This window comes from Drosophila nasuta, chromosome 3 (assembly GCF_023558535.2).
Source record: "Drosophila nasuta strain 15112-1781.00 chromosome 3, ASM2355853v1, whole genome shotgun sequence".
NCBI classification, from domain to species: Eukaryota; Metazoa; Arthropoda; class Insecta; order Diptera; family Drosophilidae; genus Drosophila; species Drosophila nasuta.
The window spans coordinates 14,692,870-14,708,551 of NC_083457.1; the positions used below are offsets into that span (position 1 = coordinate 14,692,870).

The 15,682-nt window shown below is 36.1% G+C and overlaps 2 protein-coding genes across 4 annotated transcripts; one reads left to right on the forward strand and one right to left on the reverse strand.

Annotated features, from left to right (window-relative positions):
- Positions 1 to 2,307: 2,307 nt before the first annotated feature.
- LOC132791091 (beta-galactoside alpha-2,6-sialyltransferase 1) lies at positions 2,308 to 8,430 on the forward strand. Of its 3 annotated transcripts, none has more exons than XM_060799895.1 (7): positions 2,308 to 3,249; positions 4,408 to 4,723; positions 5,822 to 6,355; positions 6,469 to 6,566; positions 6,640 to 6,919; positions 6,997 to 7,094; positions 7,841 to 8,430. In XM_060799895.1, exons 2-7 carry the CDS (start codon positions 4,489 to 4,491, stop codon positions 8,003 to 8,005), a joined length of 1,410 nt encoding a protein of 469 aa, XP_060655878.1. In that variant the 5' UTR covers positions 2,308 to 3,249; positions 4,408 to 4,488; the 3' UTR covers positions 8,006 to 8,430. The 3 variants fall into 3 exon arrangements, with proteins under 3 accessions (XP_060655878.1, XP_060655877.1, XP_060655875.1); XM_060799894.1 differs by having other exon boundaries at positions 2,308 to 2,745; positions 4,366 to 4,723; XM_060799892.1 differs by having other exon boundaries at positions 2,308 to 2,745.
- Positions 8,431 to 13,558: 5,128 nt separating this feature from the next.
- Positions 13,559 to 14,912, reverse strand: LOC132791096 (uncharacterized). Its single transcript, XM_060799900.1, has 5 exons — positions 14,827 to 14,912; positions 14,581 to 14,661; positions 14,075 to 14,230; positions 13,850 to 14,014; positions 13,559 to 13,789 (listed from the first exon to the last, which is right to left on the reverse strand). The coding sequence occupies exons 2-5, from the start codon at positions 14,587 to 14,589 to the stop codon at positions 13,640 to 13,642; spliced, it is 480 nt and encodes a 159-aa protein (XP_060655883.1). The 5' UTR covers positions 14,590 to 14,661; positions 14,827 to 14,912; the 3' UTR covers positions 13,559 to 13,639.
- Positions 14,913 to 15,682: the final 770 nt, after the last annotated feature.

Below are 15,682 nucleotides of genomic sequence, written 5' to 3' on the forward strand. Positions count from 1 at the left end.
TGATGATAGTATCCACATAAACTAGTTGAATGCTAATGATACGATGACGATGATGACGATGACGATGTTATAAATATTGCTAACGATGATTGAAACGAAAACAGAATACGGATACGGAAACGGAAACGAAAACGAAGACGGAATAAAGCAATTCAGTATGCGGATTGTTAATTAAATTACTTTACAGCAAACATTTATATTCAAGTTTTGTGTACAAATAGTATCAATTGAGCGAATGCCATTGCATCATTTTGGACATTTCATACTCGTAATGTTAAACTCATTTCAAAGTAAAACCAAAAAACCAAGAAAAAACACTTGAAACCGAAAACCGAAACCGAATCGAAATCGAAATCAATAAAATAAAAGAAAACATTATGAAAAATAATTAGCACACGAAAGAGAAAACATTATATAAATAAATAAATTAAAACAAAATATATACAATAATTTTATAAGCGATCAACAGCTGCTAAAACAACAACAACAACTCAAGAACAACAAGAAGAAGCAGCTGGAAAAGTTAAGATAAAACACAAATGAAATGTTATGTCAAGGTAGCAATTATTTTTTACAAAAACCCAAAAAATCGAAACAAAAAAAAAACACAAATAAAAAATACCTATTTAATGTATGTAAAGAAAAAATAAAAATGAGTACGGAAAATTTTAAAAAGAGGGAAACGCAAAAACCAAAATTCTTTTTAGGCCACAAACAAAACGAAATTACATAATTTATGTGCCAAGCGAGAAATTATTCTATGTATCGTATTTGATATCATCACCAAAGCGAGCACACACAAAAAAGTACTTATAAATAAATACAAAAAAAAAAACAAAAACAAAACAAAACTAAAAGAGAAAAAACAAACAAAAAAAAAAAGATGAAAAGAAAAACACACAAAAAAAAAACTCATGTCAAATTTAATTAAATGCAAACATAAACTTTAAAGCGAATGCGAATGAGCGCATGCAGACGATTTAAAATACTCGATTAAAACAAGTATTTCAAAGCGTGTGTGCACTGCCTCCCCCCCCCCTACTCTCTCCCAACACCAACACCAACACCCAACCCACCCCACCCCACCCAAAAAACACTGTAAACTCTCACTCTCTCTCTCGAGATGCCAACTAACAGTTTGTTGTTAGTTCAAATAATAAAAATAATAATAATAATACTTATAATAATACATGAGAAATTATTAAGAGAACAGCTAAGAACTTTAAATAAAACTAAAACCTAAAAAAACGGAGAAAAGTAACGAGATATTAAAAGAAATGAAAAAGTAAAGGAAAAACACAATTGAAAAAAAAACCAAAAAACAAAACTAAGTTAAACTCAACTGAAATCTTCTGTACTTGTTAATTAACAACAACAAAATGCCACATAGAGAAAGAAACAAAATGAATAATAAATTTAAACAAACTATAAACCGAATTCAACTGAGACGCCTAAGGAGATACTTTCGTAAAGAGTTCCCTAAAAATCCCTAGACAAAAACAAAACATAAAATGAAAGAGGAATTACCACCCTCCCCTCCCATCCCCCACAAAAAAAAAAGAAAAAAGAAAAAAAACATTCTAAGCAGCAGTTAAACGATTTAAGTCTAAAATGAAATGCAAAAGAGAAATGAAGGTAAATCGTATCTACAATTGAGAGCAGATAATGTAATAGTAATACTATGTAATAATATTAATAATAATATAATAATAATAATATGAAACAACTGGCATAATTATGGTAATTGTAAAATAATTAAACAATGACGTAAACGTGAAAAAAAGTGAAAATAATAAAAATAAATTGTTGTTATTGAATGTATTTGTATAGAAAATTATTATGATTATGACGATGAATAATAAATGATTACAAATAATAATTATTGTTCGAAAAACGAAAAACCACAAGCAAAAAAAAAATCCACAAAAAAAATCCCAAAAAAACAAATAATATATATACATATATATATGAGAAAATCGACTGGCTTCATTTCAACTCTCTGCAGGATTAATCCTCCCACTTAGCAGCTAGTGTCATTGGGCTATAAAAGGCGCTTTGACCCGCATTGGCAACGCCAACTTTGCGTGAACATTACGCGATTCGCTTGCGAATTAGCAACTTTCACTTTTTTCGTAGTAGAAGTAGGAAAATGGCTGAACTACTTGGTGCGGAAGGGGGGGCGACTCAGGAGGAGCCAAAAGGAGCCAAATGAGCCTCGGAGGCAAGGTCCGATGTCGGTCGGTCGGTCGGACGGTTTGTCGTTTGGTCGGGCGGGTGGCCGAAGTCGTTGCTGCTTGCTGGTTGCCGAAGTGGCCTCCTTCAGGTGTCGAGGCGGCTGTCAGTGTGCCGCTGTTTCAGATTCGTTTCAACTCGCGAAAGGGAAAGTTCGAGCAGCGGATGAAGCTGCTGCCGCCTGCCTGTTCGCTGCTTGCCACTGGCCGCTAGTCAACTGCCACTTGCCACTTGCCACTTGCCACTTACAACCTGCCACAATTGCGTGCCTCGAAACCAAGTCCAAGTGCGAGTATTCGCGTACGCATTCCACGAGTGTGTCGTGTTGTGTTCTGCTGTGTTTTGTGTTCTGTTGTGTGCTGTTCAAATATTTGCACAGGCAACACGGATAAACGTTAACGTTAACGTTAACGAGCTGACGGTCAAGCTGCTGCACAGTTTTTTCCACAGCACAGTTTACGGCTTGAAATTTTGCGGTTTGTTTTGCATACTTTTAGGCGCCCATCAACAAAGGTATATTTTGTATGTGTTTGTGTGTGTTTACCAACAACAACAACAACAGCAACAACAGCAACAAAAAAACGAAATGAAAACAAGCAAAATACGTGTGCGGAAACTAATTACAAATTACATGACAACGTTTTAGCCATGTCAGCTCATCGCTATGCTATGCAACCTAATTATGGCCAACAGCATCAATTGACAGCCAACACGACTTTGTACTTCATTTCGACTGTTTATTTCAGAGAGCGTCGCGCATAATCATAGACCCCAGGGCCAAAAGGTCAAATTTAATGGAAATTGACACACACTCAAATAATGTGTGAAACGAAACTCTTTTATTTGGTTTTTGTCTCCTCCTCAGTCGAACATTGTCGCCATAAGTTGTATGCTAATCTTTTTTGATTGGATTTAAAATCAATTTACTAAGCTCAACTTAAAGTCGAGTATAAACATATCGCAAAAGTCGCAACGGTGAAACTTTGAAAAACTTTTCAAGTGCTGCTGCTACACGTTGTAGGTATTTGTTCTGAAACTTAATATAAACATTCCGAGTTGAGTATAGTTTAAAAGTTCAGTTCAGAGTTATTTTCAAGTGAAAACATTTAAACTGTTTTTTAAATTTAACCATGCACACGGAGTGAATTTATAGCTTTTACTAATTGTTCGAAACAGCAATTTTTTTAATACTTAGATGCAGCTCAACTTTAGTAAGATTTACTGTCAAATACAGCTAAAAGATATTGATGGAAAGATACATGACTTTAATGATAATTATAATTTGGGGAATAGTTTATTGGCTAACAAGGAAAATCTAATATGAAATCGGATGTTAGTTTTGATTTAGTTTTCCATGCTGAATTCTCTCAAAAATGTGCAGCCTAGGCATTGATTGTTGACTAATTCTTTGAATCATTAAGTTTATATATGTACTATACATGTAGAGTATAGTAGAGTATATTATAATATATAGTATAGTATTGTGTAGTATAGCAAAGTATAGTATACTATAGTAGTATAGTATAGTATAGTATAGTATAGTATAGTATAGTATAGTATAGTATAGTATAGTATAGTATAGTATAGTATAGTATAGTGTAGTATAATAAAATATAGTTAATATATTAAGTATAGTAGAGCATAGTATAGCATATACCTTAAAAATAATCTTCAAAAAGTTCTTAAGGACAATAAATAACGTAATATTAAAGATAGTTATCTGGTAATAAATATTAGACCTACCTCGTTATTATACTATAATATTGTGTAGTAAAGTATAATAAAGTGTAATATATGATAGTATAGCATATAACTTAAAAATAATCCTTAGAAAGTTCTTTAGGACAACAAATGACGTAATCCAAAAGAAAATTCTCCAGCAATAAATATAAGTCCAACCTCATTATTGAACAGTCTAAAGAAAATAAGCACTCTAGCGTTCATATTTCTATATTATCTAGATAATCTTGGCACGTTTCCAATCGATAAATCTATGGAAAATAACTGAAGAAGTACCGCAATATATTTAAAGCAACTCGCCGTTAAACGTTGTGCAATTCATTAATATATTTAACAGATTCTGACAAATTGCTGGCCATTAACTCTACAGCACTCACACATACACACCCACAGACATACACACATACCAACGCATGTTTGAAAACTCATTCGCAGATATAAATGTAATGCGAGGAGGAAACGTGACTAAAATTACTTAAAAAAAAAGAGAAACGCAGAAAATGAAATGATTTAAAAATGTTGCAAACAGCAAAACGGGGCAACCGGGCAACGTTGCCAGCGGCAGCAACGTTAATCAGCACTCTTATTTTCGCTGCATTAATAATTCAAACGCAAGAACAACATCAACAAGCAACGTCGCCGCCGCCTCAGCCACAACCGAATGCGGCGAATAAAGCTCAGCCAGTTCACGAACCCAACGCTGAGGCGGACCGCGTTGTGGTGAATAACGCATCAGTCGAGACGCGCAGTGGTGAGTATACGTATGTAAGCCTAGGCAAATGTTTTGTTTGTGGATTGGTGGAGAGGTGAATTAAGCTTAGTACGCACAATCTTGTTAAAAATTGTGCATGTAAATTGGTAAGCAAATCAGATTTATGAAAAAAGAGAATCGCAAGGCAAATTGTTGAATGAAACTTATGTTATTAAGTACAATCTTGTAGAAATTGTGCATTCAAATTAAAAAGCATAATAAATTCATCAAAGGCAAGAAACTCAGTTCAAAATACTGATTGAAACTTATTACGTACTATCTTAGAGAAAATTAAAATCTTATAGGAAATTATTTACAATATCTTATTATTGTAAACACAAATTATAAAAGCAAAAGTGATTTATGGGTAGAAATAAATCCAAGGCAAAATTTTGAATAAATAACATACAATCTTATAAAAATTGTAAACACAAATTAAAAAGCAAAACCGATTTATATGAAGAAAAAAAAATGCAGAAAAATGAAGGTGTAATTATTGGTAATGTAACATATTGCTTATTTTATTAGACACAACGAATCGGATGAATTCTGTTATTGCACTGAAGTTGACTTCCTAAAATCTTAGCTAACAAATTTTCTTATCTTTAAGGGACCATTCCAGCATATAGGAACCCTTTTCTATTTGTACCTTTATGTGATATGAGCATTTGACATCCTCATCCGAATTGTCAAGTAGTTTAAAATATCATGTCACAACGCAACGTGCGCGTGAGATACATTTTTGGCATCTTATCTTGAGATATACATAACACCATATGGCGATATATTTATTTAGTCTTAGGCTAACTCAGTGCACTGTGGCATGTTCATGGTTGAACAGTTAAAATGTACTATAATGTTAGGAATTGAACCATAAATATATCTACTACATATAATATAGAAACTTAAATATTTGTAAATACAATAATCAAGAATATTACATTTTGTATAAATTGTCAAAGCTTTAGTGCTGTTATTTTAAAAGAAGAACTTCAAATTTGATTTTAAATTTATATGCATACTTGGTATACTATAAATGCATATCTTAGTATACGTGTTTATCACCCTTAACTTTGCCATTCCACTATGAAATTCCAGCAAATGATACAGTGCAACGTTTGCCTCGCAGCGTTTTCCATGTGCGCTGGAATCCCAATGAGAAGTTTATTGTGGAGAGCCGCGAGAGTCCGGCGATTAACTCCTCGAAATTGGCGCCTCCTCCGCGTCTAAAGGTGTCGAAGAACACAAAGCTAACGCTTAGTCCAAAGCTGTATCTATGCCACGACAAGTATGCGGAGCAGTGTCACAATAAAACAGCTGCTTTCAGGCAACGCATTGTGCAGGTCTTTGAACGTTCGATGAAGGAGAATCTCAACGAATCCAATCATTACAATGTGGACTATAAGCCAGTGTTTGGCGACAGCTTTGAGGAGCAGTATTATCCCTCCACGTGTTTAGTTATGGAGGCGGGAGTTCGTGTGCTGCGACGCAAGGATAAGCCCTTTAATAAGCTGCCCTTTGGTCGCCTGTTTCCGCGTCAGAAACTCTTTCGCGATGCCAAGAACATCAAGAGCTGTGCAATTGTGTCAAGTGCTGGCTCACTGGCCGGCTCTAAGCTGGGACGATTCATAGGTGAGGAAGGGAGAGAAAGAGAGAGAAAGAGAGAGAGAGAGAGAGTGCGACTAGGAAGAGCTGTAAATCATCAATAATCGATTCACTTGTCTACTCCAATTACATTACACTAGATACGCACGACATCGTGATGAGATTCAATCACGCGCCAACCCGAGGACACGAGGTGGATGTTGGCAGCAAAACCACAATACGTGTTGTGAATTCCCAAGTAGGTTGCCAACTGCATTTAACTGCAGTTCCGCTAATCCCCAATCGTCAATCAACAACACATTTGTTTCCAGGTGGTTACCAAGCCCGAGTTTGACTTTGCGCATGCGCCCATCTTTCGCAACGTGACCATCGCCGCCTGGGATCCTGGTCGTTACAATGGCACCCTCGAGGATTGGCTGACGAGTGCCGACTACGATCTGTTCACCAACTATGAGATCTATCGCCGTCGATATCCCAAATCACGCGCCTTCCTCATCGATCCGCATTCGGTGTGGCGTCTCTGGCAGAGTCTGCAAATGTTTGCCGGGAATCGCGTCATTCGTCGTAATCCGCCCAGTTCCGGGTTCATAGGTGACTAACTGCAAGCAAAACTTTTTATCAAGCGGCAGCAATTGCATAATTTAATTTATTATCACACCATTGACAAGGCTTGGCGCTGCTGTTGCCTCATTGCCCCCAGGTGGACTTTGTCGAATATGTGCCCTCGACGCGACTCAACGGACGTTGTCACTACTACAGCAAAGAGGTGAGTGAACTGGAGCAGCTTTTTATACCCGGTACCTATAAGGTAAAAGGGTATTATAACTTTGTAACTGCAGGAAATGAATGTAATAGGCTAAAGGAAGCAACTCTGACCTCACAAAGTTTATTTATTCTTGATTAGCATCAACAGCAGAGATGATATAGCCATGTCCATCTGTCAGTCTGTCCGTCTGTCCGTATGAATACCTAGATATCAGAGACTATAAGAGAAGAGAAGTATTATTTCTTTGAGACAACACTTGTTATGTTTTCACGTAGATCAAGTTTGTTTCAAATTTTTGCCACGCCCACTCCCACCATCCGTAAATCAATAAAAATCGAATAACAAGCCTAATTTATTTATTATTTAAAATATATTTTAAATAACTTCTAAAAATTTTAAATTTTCGGGAATCAGAAATACTGTATAGTATATTAACTTTTGTGTAGGGAAAGACGCCAACTGCAATTGGATTTTAGCTGCTATGGCTGACAAACTGGTATATTTTACAATATATGGTATTTTTAAATGCAGTACTGTAGAAATATACCAAATATGAATTTAGTATATTTGTAATATTTTGCGGTATATTTACTTGGTATATTAAAATTCAAATTCATACCGATCACTGTTTTGCTTTTATTTAAAATGGGTGTCGGATATCTCATAGTAGAGCACTCTCTACTGAATTTTTCATACTTTTTTAATTTAATCATACTTCACACTTCTGTCTGTCACTTTTTTTTCAGATGAACTCCGCCTGCACTTTTGGCTCGTGGCATCCCTTGGCAGCCGAGAAACTGATGGCGCTGGACATGAATGTGGCCGATGATATGTCCGTCTTCCAGTTTGGCATATTACGTATACGTCGACCGGACAAGCTGCTCTGTGGCTTCAACTTTTTCGGCTACTGATGGGATCGCGAACACACAGCCAGCAGCTGTCGTCAGGTTCCATTGGGGACAATCAACGTGCATTTAATCAAGCGGTTTTCACACAAGCGAACAACTCATGTTTCAAGTACTAGCTTAAAGAGTCATGCTGCAGTTGCTGCAGTAGTATTTGCAATTAATAAACTTGTATTTGCCTATACTCCCGTAGGAGTGTGTGCGATTGTGGGTGTGGCAGAGCAGCTCACTACAGAGCAGCTCAGGCGGAAGTCGGAACACCCTTGAGGCTTGAGACGGTGGCGATTCGCCCACGCAAAACGCTCTCAACAGACAATGGAGCCAGTTAAGTGCATGTCGCACTTGAATTTGATTGTTGGTTTGTTTGCTTCCAGCGCATCCCGCGAAGCCACAAAGGCAACTACAGTAACTTTTAAGGAGTTTCAGAAGATGCTGGACTGGGGTGTACCCTAGGAAAATTTATTGAAATGAAAGAAGTTCTTAATTGAATCAACTTAACTTTATTTATTAATAGAGATTTGAGAGCTTCAAATCTTAGAGAATATAATCTTGAGTAGAACAGAGATATTTATTTATTTACCACTACTAATTGCAGAGACTTGAGAGTTTTGAATTTTAGATAATTTAATCTTGAGTAGAGCAGAGCTACTGTTAACATTTTAGGAGTTAGAGAAACTTAACTGAAATTTATCCTATGAAAATCACTTCAAATGCAAGAGAGAATTTTAAAGAATATCGCTTAAATTGAAGAACATTTAAATTTTGGATTTCATTAAAACTTGGTCAATGACTCTCCTAAGATTTAAGAACTATAAATATTAGTAAATTTTGCATACAGAACATTAGAGACGAAATTTACTCGGTTATTGATATAGAAGAAAGTTTCGTTTTCTTGCAGTCGCTGCAGAGAACTAGAAAGATGCTTTACAAAGAAATACCCTACAAAAAAATAATGTCTAGATATTTGTAAAAAAGTTAGCTGAATACTAAACTATTGAACTTTATTTGCTGAAACTTTATACAGCTTAGAAGTTTACGCTTAATAGAAATATATATTCTTCAATGAAAAACAAACTTGAAGTTCAATAAAAGAGGTAAATGTATATTAGACTAATAAGCTTGAATTGCAGCAGCTTCAGATTCAGCATACAGGCAAAGCTTTTGTTAAAATATCGGTCAATTTTAATGAAAAATAGTGTGGGAAACTTCTTTCCCTAGGTGCTTCGTCAAATATGCCCAAACGATGTGCACTTTTACAGGGTATTCCGCTGACTGCTGCATGTTTCAGCCATTAAATGCCATAACTGTTGTCTACACAACGACCTGAGCGAAATATAAGCGTATGTAAGTATGATGATTTCTGCAACACAGGAACACAGCGGAGTTTATGGATTGAGGGCGGGACAGAGAGTTGCTGAGACTAAGACTGAGACTGAGACCGGGGCTGGGGCATTGCTCATTAATACGTGCTGCGGCGTCGGAGACGTGACGGGCATGCAAACTGAACAGAAGCGAGAAGTAGAAGTCAAGAAGAACCAGCCCCGAAAAAAAAGAAACACAGAAGAGCAGATGCAAAGCAAGTCAAATAACACAAACAACAATGAACAACAAAAATGATGATGGCACTTGCAGTACGCGGCGTATGCGCAATATCTTTCTCTGTTATTGCCAACAGAAGCAGCAGCAACCACAGCAACAGCAACAGCAGCAGCAGTGCAGGGAGGCAATTAAATAAAATATACTCGTATATGGCCAAAATAAACATTTAACTTGAACATTTAAACGACGAACGCATTGAACCAGGAAAAAAGTGCTTAAACAACAACCGAAAGTTATGGCCCCCAAAAAGGGCGCAGCATCATTTCAACAGTTTGCAACTCCATCAATCATTCCATCGCACCACAAACAAAGACAGAGAGAGAAAGAGAAATGTGCTAGCAAATGCTATCAAAATAATGTCCAAGCGTCCAGCACAGAGAGAGAGAGAGAGAAAGAGAGAGAGAGCGTCATGTGAAATTGGGCAGGTGTGCAGCCAACGAGGGAAGTTCAAAAACCTTCTCTTTTGGGATAATAATCAAATAAAAGTTCATCTAACTCGAAAAACTGCAGCTCGCATTCATTATACTCGCATGTTGTGTGCGTGTGTGTGTGTGTGTGAGTGTTTCAACAATTTTTACTACCAACATCCATTTAAGAGTTTGTTTGACAAATGCAAATAGCATGTGGCATGTGGTTTCCCCTCTCCTCTCTCTCTATCCTCTTGATTTTGGTTCTGTTTTTGTTATGCCACATCTGCAATTCGCATTTCTGTTTATGTTTATTTCCAACGCTTCGAATTCTGTTTCGGATTCAACGCGTGAGTCAAATTTGTCCCCCCTCGCTATGCTTCTCCCCATTTAGTCAAAAATTTTTGATATGTTTTGATTGCCAACGCAAATTTTACAATCAACTAAAAGACAACAGCAAACCGAACAGCACCTTTTGCTCATGCGCGTTCATTGGCCCAGCAAACGTGATTGCAATTCCAAAATCACACTCCAAATCAAGTAAATTATTAATTCATATTTATAAGGCCATCAAATGCATAATCAAAATTGCCCTTTTAGCGCCAAAACATTTTCTAGTGGCCAAAAAAATCACAATTAAGTGGATTTTAATTTTGAAGTGATTTTTTGTTGTAGGAAAATTGTCAAATTAGTCCAGGTATGTAAGTGCTTTTGTTAACATAATTACGATTATTTTCTGTTTTTTGTTATGCTTTAAATAGTAAACTAAAATTGAAAAATTGACCAAGAAAAAACTAAACAAATTGTTCATTAAATATAAGTACATAATTTATATAAATTGATGTACTTTGATAAGTTAATTCAAGGGTAAAAATAACAAGTATCCATTTTGAATAAAAGCAAAACAGTGCATTATTCATTTTAAAATATATCAAATTAATAAACCGCGGAAATACTAAAATTTGGATTGAGAAGTAGCTTTAAAAAGTGAACTTTAAAATTACAACTGCCATTTGGATAAGACAACAAATATTGATTGCTATAAGCCAAATTCTTAAATCACTTAGGTGAAGAGTCATATTTTTGGTACCAACTTAAAAAAAAAGCCGCAGTGCTCTATTATATTAAGCAATTGCATGTGGAAACAAACAAATTTTTTTTCTTTTTAGCGAAATATTTTAGTTAAGATAACGTGCACAAGGAAAAAACAAATATAAAACTGTCGCGCTTATCTTCATATATCTACAAACAATGCCTATATTAAGTATACGTTAAGTACGTAGTACAATTTCCCTTTCAATTGGTGAAAAAAGGGGAAAAAGCAACTCGTGTAGCTAAAAAAAAAAACAATGCCTACAGCGTAATTAATAATCAAAGTTAATAAATTGACAAACACGATCGGAATTGTTTAACAATTCCAATGAACTATTAACGGTTCGAGTCATTTAAATGAAAAAGCGAAAAATACGCGGACGTGTTGGCAAAGTTGGCAAAGCGAACAACTGCATAAGTAACTTGGCTAATTGGCCAATTGGCTTAGCTGGCGTGGCGTTATCAGCCATCAGACAGAACGGAGTGTGATGAAAGCTAAACGAATAAGCGAGAGCTCGTAAAGTATTCATTCAGCATTTGAATAATTGACGTAGGACGATGATGCTGCGTTAGAGACAGGGATCAAAGTTGCAAATATACATCATTGTTGTTGTTGTTGTTGCCCTCTCACCACGTGACTTGCATGAATGCTGAATGCATTCAGAATTTGCGTGAGTGAGTTTCTCAAATTATTTAACAGCTAGCGAATTTGAATTTGTATTTTTGTTTGTATTTGGTGCTAAGTGACAGCTCTGGTCGCCGTGGAGGGTCAACATCAACATTGACAGCGACATCGACATGGATTTCGCGTCTGTTTTAAGCTCGCTGTCAAGTCAATTTGGCTGCGCTTCAATGCTGTGCACATTCAAGTCTGTCTGCCCGCTGTCTGTCTATCTGCTCGCCTGTCAATCAACCATCGAGTCATCTCCCTAGTCCAAGAAGAAGTGATTCCCCCATCCAATGAGTGTCTCATATTATCGCAACTTGAGTGAAAAACCAGCAACTGGCTTCGATGTTTTATTAATTTCCCAAAAATATAAAAATTTGTTTATTCATTTGTCGTCTGGTTTCATTCACTCTTTCTCCCTCTCTTTTGCGGATTCGGCGAAAGCATTACTCAATCCATTTCTTGGAATGCGGGGGCGATTGTCACTCGCCTTCTGTTGTTTTTGTACCATATGAATTACGATTATTTGTGGTTCATATGCATAAGGGTCCGCTATTGTGCTCGTAGACTCATAACTTATAAACAAGTGTTGTCCCATGATGCATCGATGCGTGTCCTACGACCACAACACGTCTCCGCTCCGAGACAAAGGTGGAGTCAAGGTTAAGCTGCTTCACCTATAAGCCACACTCTCTTCTACCCGAGAGAGACACCTTTATTTGTATGTCATTAATTGGCAGCGACGCCTGCTGCTGATCAAGGTCAACTCACTAAATAGGTAAACAAGTGAATCAACTCCATTAATTCTTTACTAACTGTAGAGCTGTGACATTACCCAAAAAATAAATTGCAGCTTAAAGAATGTTAAATAGGCTTTGACTTCACTTCATCTTTATAAACAGGCATCAATGGCATAATTACCAAATTAAATATTCTAAAGTATCTGGCTTTTCCTTAAGAATTGACTTTTCATATAGTTTCGCTTCTCTAGCAAGTATTCATTGATGTATATATAAAATGTTGCTCTAAAATCTTCTCTACTGTCGAACAAAATTTGAATTAAAAAGGAAAATAAAAAAATATTCAATGCTTTCACAATTTTCTTTCTGCAATTTGAATATTTGCAACTTCTGAGGCCAACCAATGCTTGAAAGCTTTTTGTGAGAACTTGCTCAACGTATTACCAGGAATTATGACATCGCATTTGCACAGTTCAATAAAATATATAATATTTATGAAACAAAAAAACTTGTCATGTCAACATTCTAGTGTAGACATCAGCTCAGTAATAGCAGCTGATGCATTATGGCTAATACATTTAGTTAATGCGGCTCAAAGTCAATTGTGCGTATCATTAAGTGAAGATATTGATCCACACATTTAACATATATATCGAAAAGAAATTAGAGAGTAAAACCGAATTTCAATCGAAAATATATTATATTGAATAATAATATTCTGCAAGTAAAGAATAACTACTTTCAAGTGGAACTTGCATAACCTAATAAATAATATTAGGAAATATGATAAGTATGAGAAGGAAGCATCTCCGACCCCATAAATTATACGTATTCTTGATCAGCGTCAACAACCGAAATCATAGAGCCATGCGCAAATAGCAAACGTAGTTTTTAAAATAGAGTCAGTATATATTTGGTATATTAAATTGTTATATTTTATATACCACTGTGTTGTTTTTAGACATTGTGGTATATTTCGAAAGCAATATTATACGATATACTAAATGTAGCCTTCGGTATATAAATTCGGTATAATTTAAGAATAAAACCGCACTGTTTTGCTTTTATTGAAAATGGGTTGCGGGTATCTCAAAGTCGAGATTTTTAATGTACACAATAGATTTCGGTTTAATGATTAGGCAAATGTAAACTTTATTCTACCGTCAGCCCGCAATATGCCATCCGTATACCAAGCAGTATCAATGGCATAGTCTCCCTTTGCAAGGAACATGAGGTCTAAATCTTTAGAGGAACGTGAGGGAAAACTGTCTACGATGACATCATGCTGAAATTACGCAGAAATAACGTTAATATGGATGGAAGGGTTATCGAATGTGCAACATACATTGTAAGGACAAGTATGATTTAGGTTTGTATAATCCTTAAATATGCCATATACGAAATTATTGATCAGATGATTGCTGTGCCTTAAAAACTTGCAGCCATCCAGCGTATAGTTGTGATTGAAGGGCAAATATCCGTTGCTTAGCTTAAGCAAAGACCACTTCACCTAAATTAAATAATCAGTTATATAAAAATGTTAAATTTGAAGTAATTTTATGCATATTACCAAGACATTTGTTATGGGTAATTTCAGCAGTTTGATGCGCAAGTCGAATAATTTGATACTGCGATTCACGGCTCTCAGATGACACTTTTCCATTATTGCATATTTGTGATCCTTGATTGCGAATTGAATGCTGGTAATTTCGAAGCTGGCCAACACCTGTAAATAGGCACAGCATTAATTTGGACTTTCTTTAGACCATTAGGGTTAACTACGATTACACTGGTGCAGAAAAGTAATGTGGCAAACGGCAGCCAAGTCAACGATCTCATTTTGAGCGCAGCTCAATAAAAACTGATGAAGCAATATTTAAAATACGGTTAGAGCACTTAAAAGTCAATTGTGCGGAACAAAAGTGTAATTAAACATAAAATATTAACCTGAAATCTTATCTGAAATAAGTCATCATTATAATTATTTAATTATTAAATGAGTTAAACGCCAAAAAGCGTGCTACAAATTAAGCTTGAAAGTAAGAGAATTCAAATAAATTTGTTCAGTTTGTTTACCTCCGGCATTTCCTAAAGTCCGATTGATGTGACTTAAGGCGTGTCTCTTCAGGCAGCACTTCCTGGCCATATTCTTTTCAACTAAAATGCATGGTTTATTTCTTGGTGTTGTCAATATAATATAGAATTTGCTTATAAATGCAATACAAAGGCGGCATTAAACGAGACAAGGAAGAACGATGCATTCCTGCACGTTTGACTGTGTATAAATCAAAACATAAGAACAATATAAAGAATGAAATTTACCAGCGACAATACACAACAGATACATCCAGCTGAATGCATATCAAATGATTCAGCTCTTGAACTTCAATCGTGGCGAATGAAAGAGAGAAAGCAAGAGAATCTCGCGTAATTTGTTGCGGTTTTGTATCCAAGTCCAATTCCAGATCAAGTTCGAGTTCGAGATTGAGTTCTTATCGACAAGTGCGTCACTTGAATGCCCCACCATGGATGCAGAAGATGAATCGAATGAGTCACTCAAGAGACGTATTCTGCAGCAGATAAAAAAACGCAAACAGGCCTAAGGCTAATCGCAATTGTTTTTGTCTCGGATCGAAACGGATCGGATGGGATCGCATCGTATCGGGTATTGTTTGCATTTGTTTTTATTGTTGTGTTGTTGTTTTGCATACTTCCCAAAACAAATGAGGAAGAAGCGCTACACACATTGAGGAATCCGTCTGACAGGGAAGGACGTCGACATCGACAGTGACAGTGACAACGACAGTCAGTCAGTCAGTCAGTCAGCCAATCAGTCAGCCGAACCGATCTGAGCTCAGCTCAGAGCCATATAAAAGTATCTAAGCGCAGCGGCGTCAGGTTCAGTCTAGTTGCAAACTCGTGAAACTGAAACTGAAATCTGATACTCGACACTTTTTTGAGGTGCAGTGCGCGCAGCTTGAGAAATTAAGGCTCCCCCGATAAACATAAAAAAATATATGCATTAAGAGAGTGAGAACAGCAATAAAATCAATCTATTAACACATAAAACATAAAAGTGCTAAGCGAGTGCTAAAAGTGAAATAATTGTGGAGTGTGTGGCCGTCGTTTCCGGCAGCAAATACAAAATAAAAAAAAAAAACGAATCAAAATAAATAAG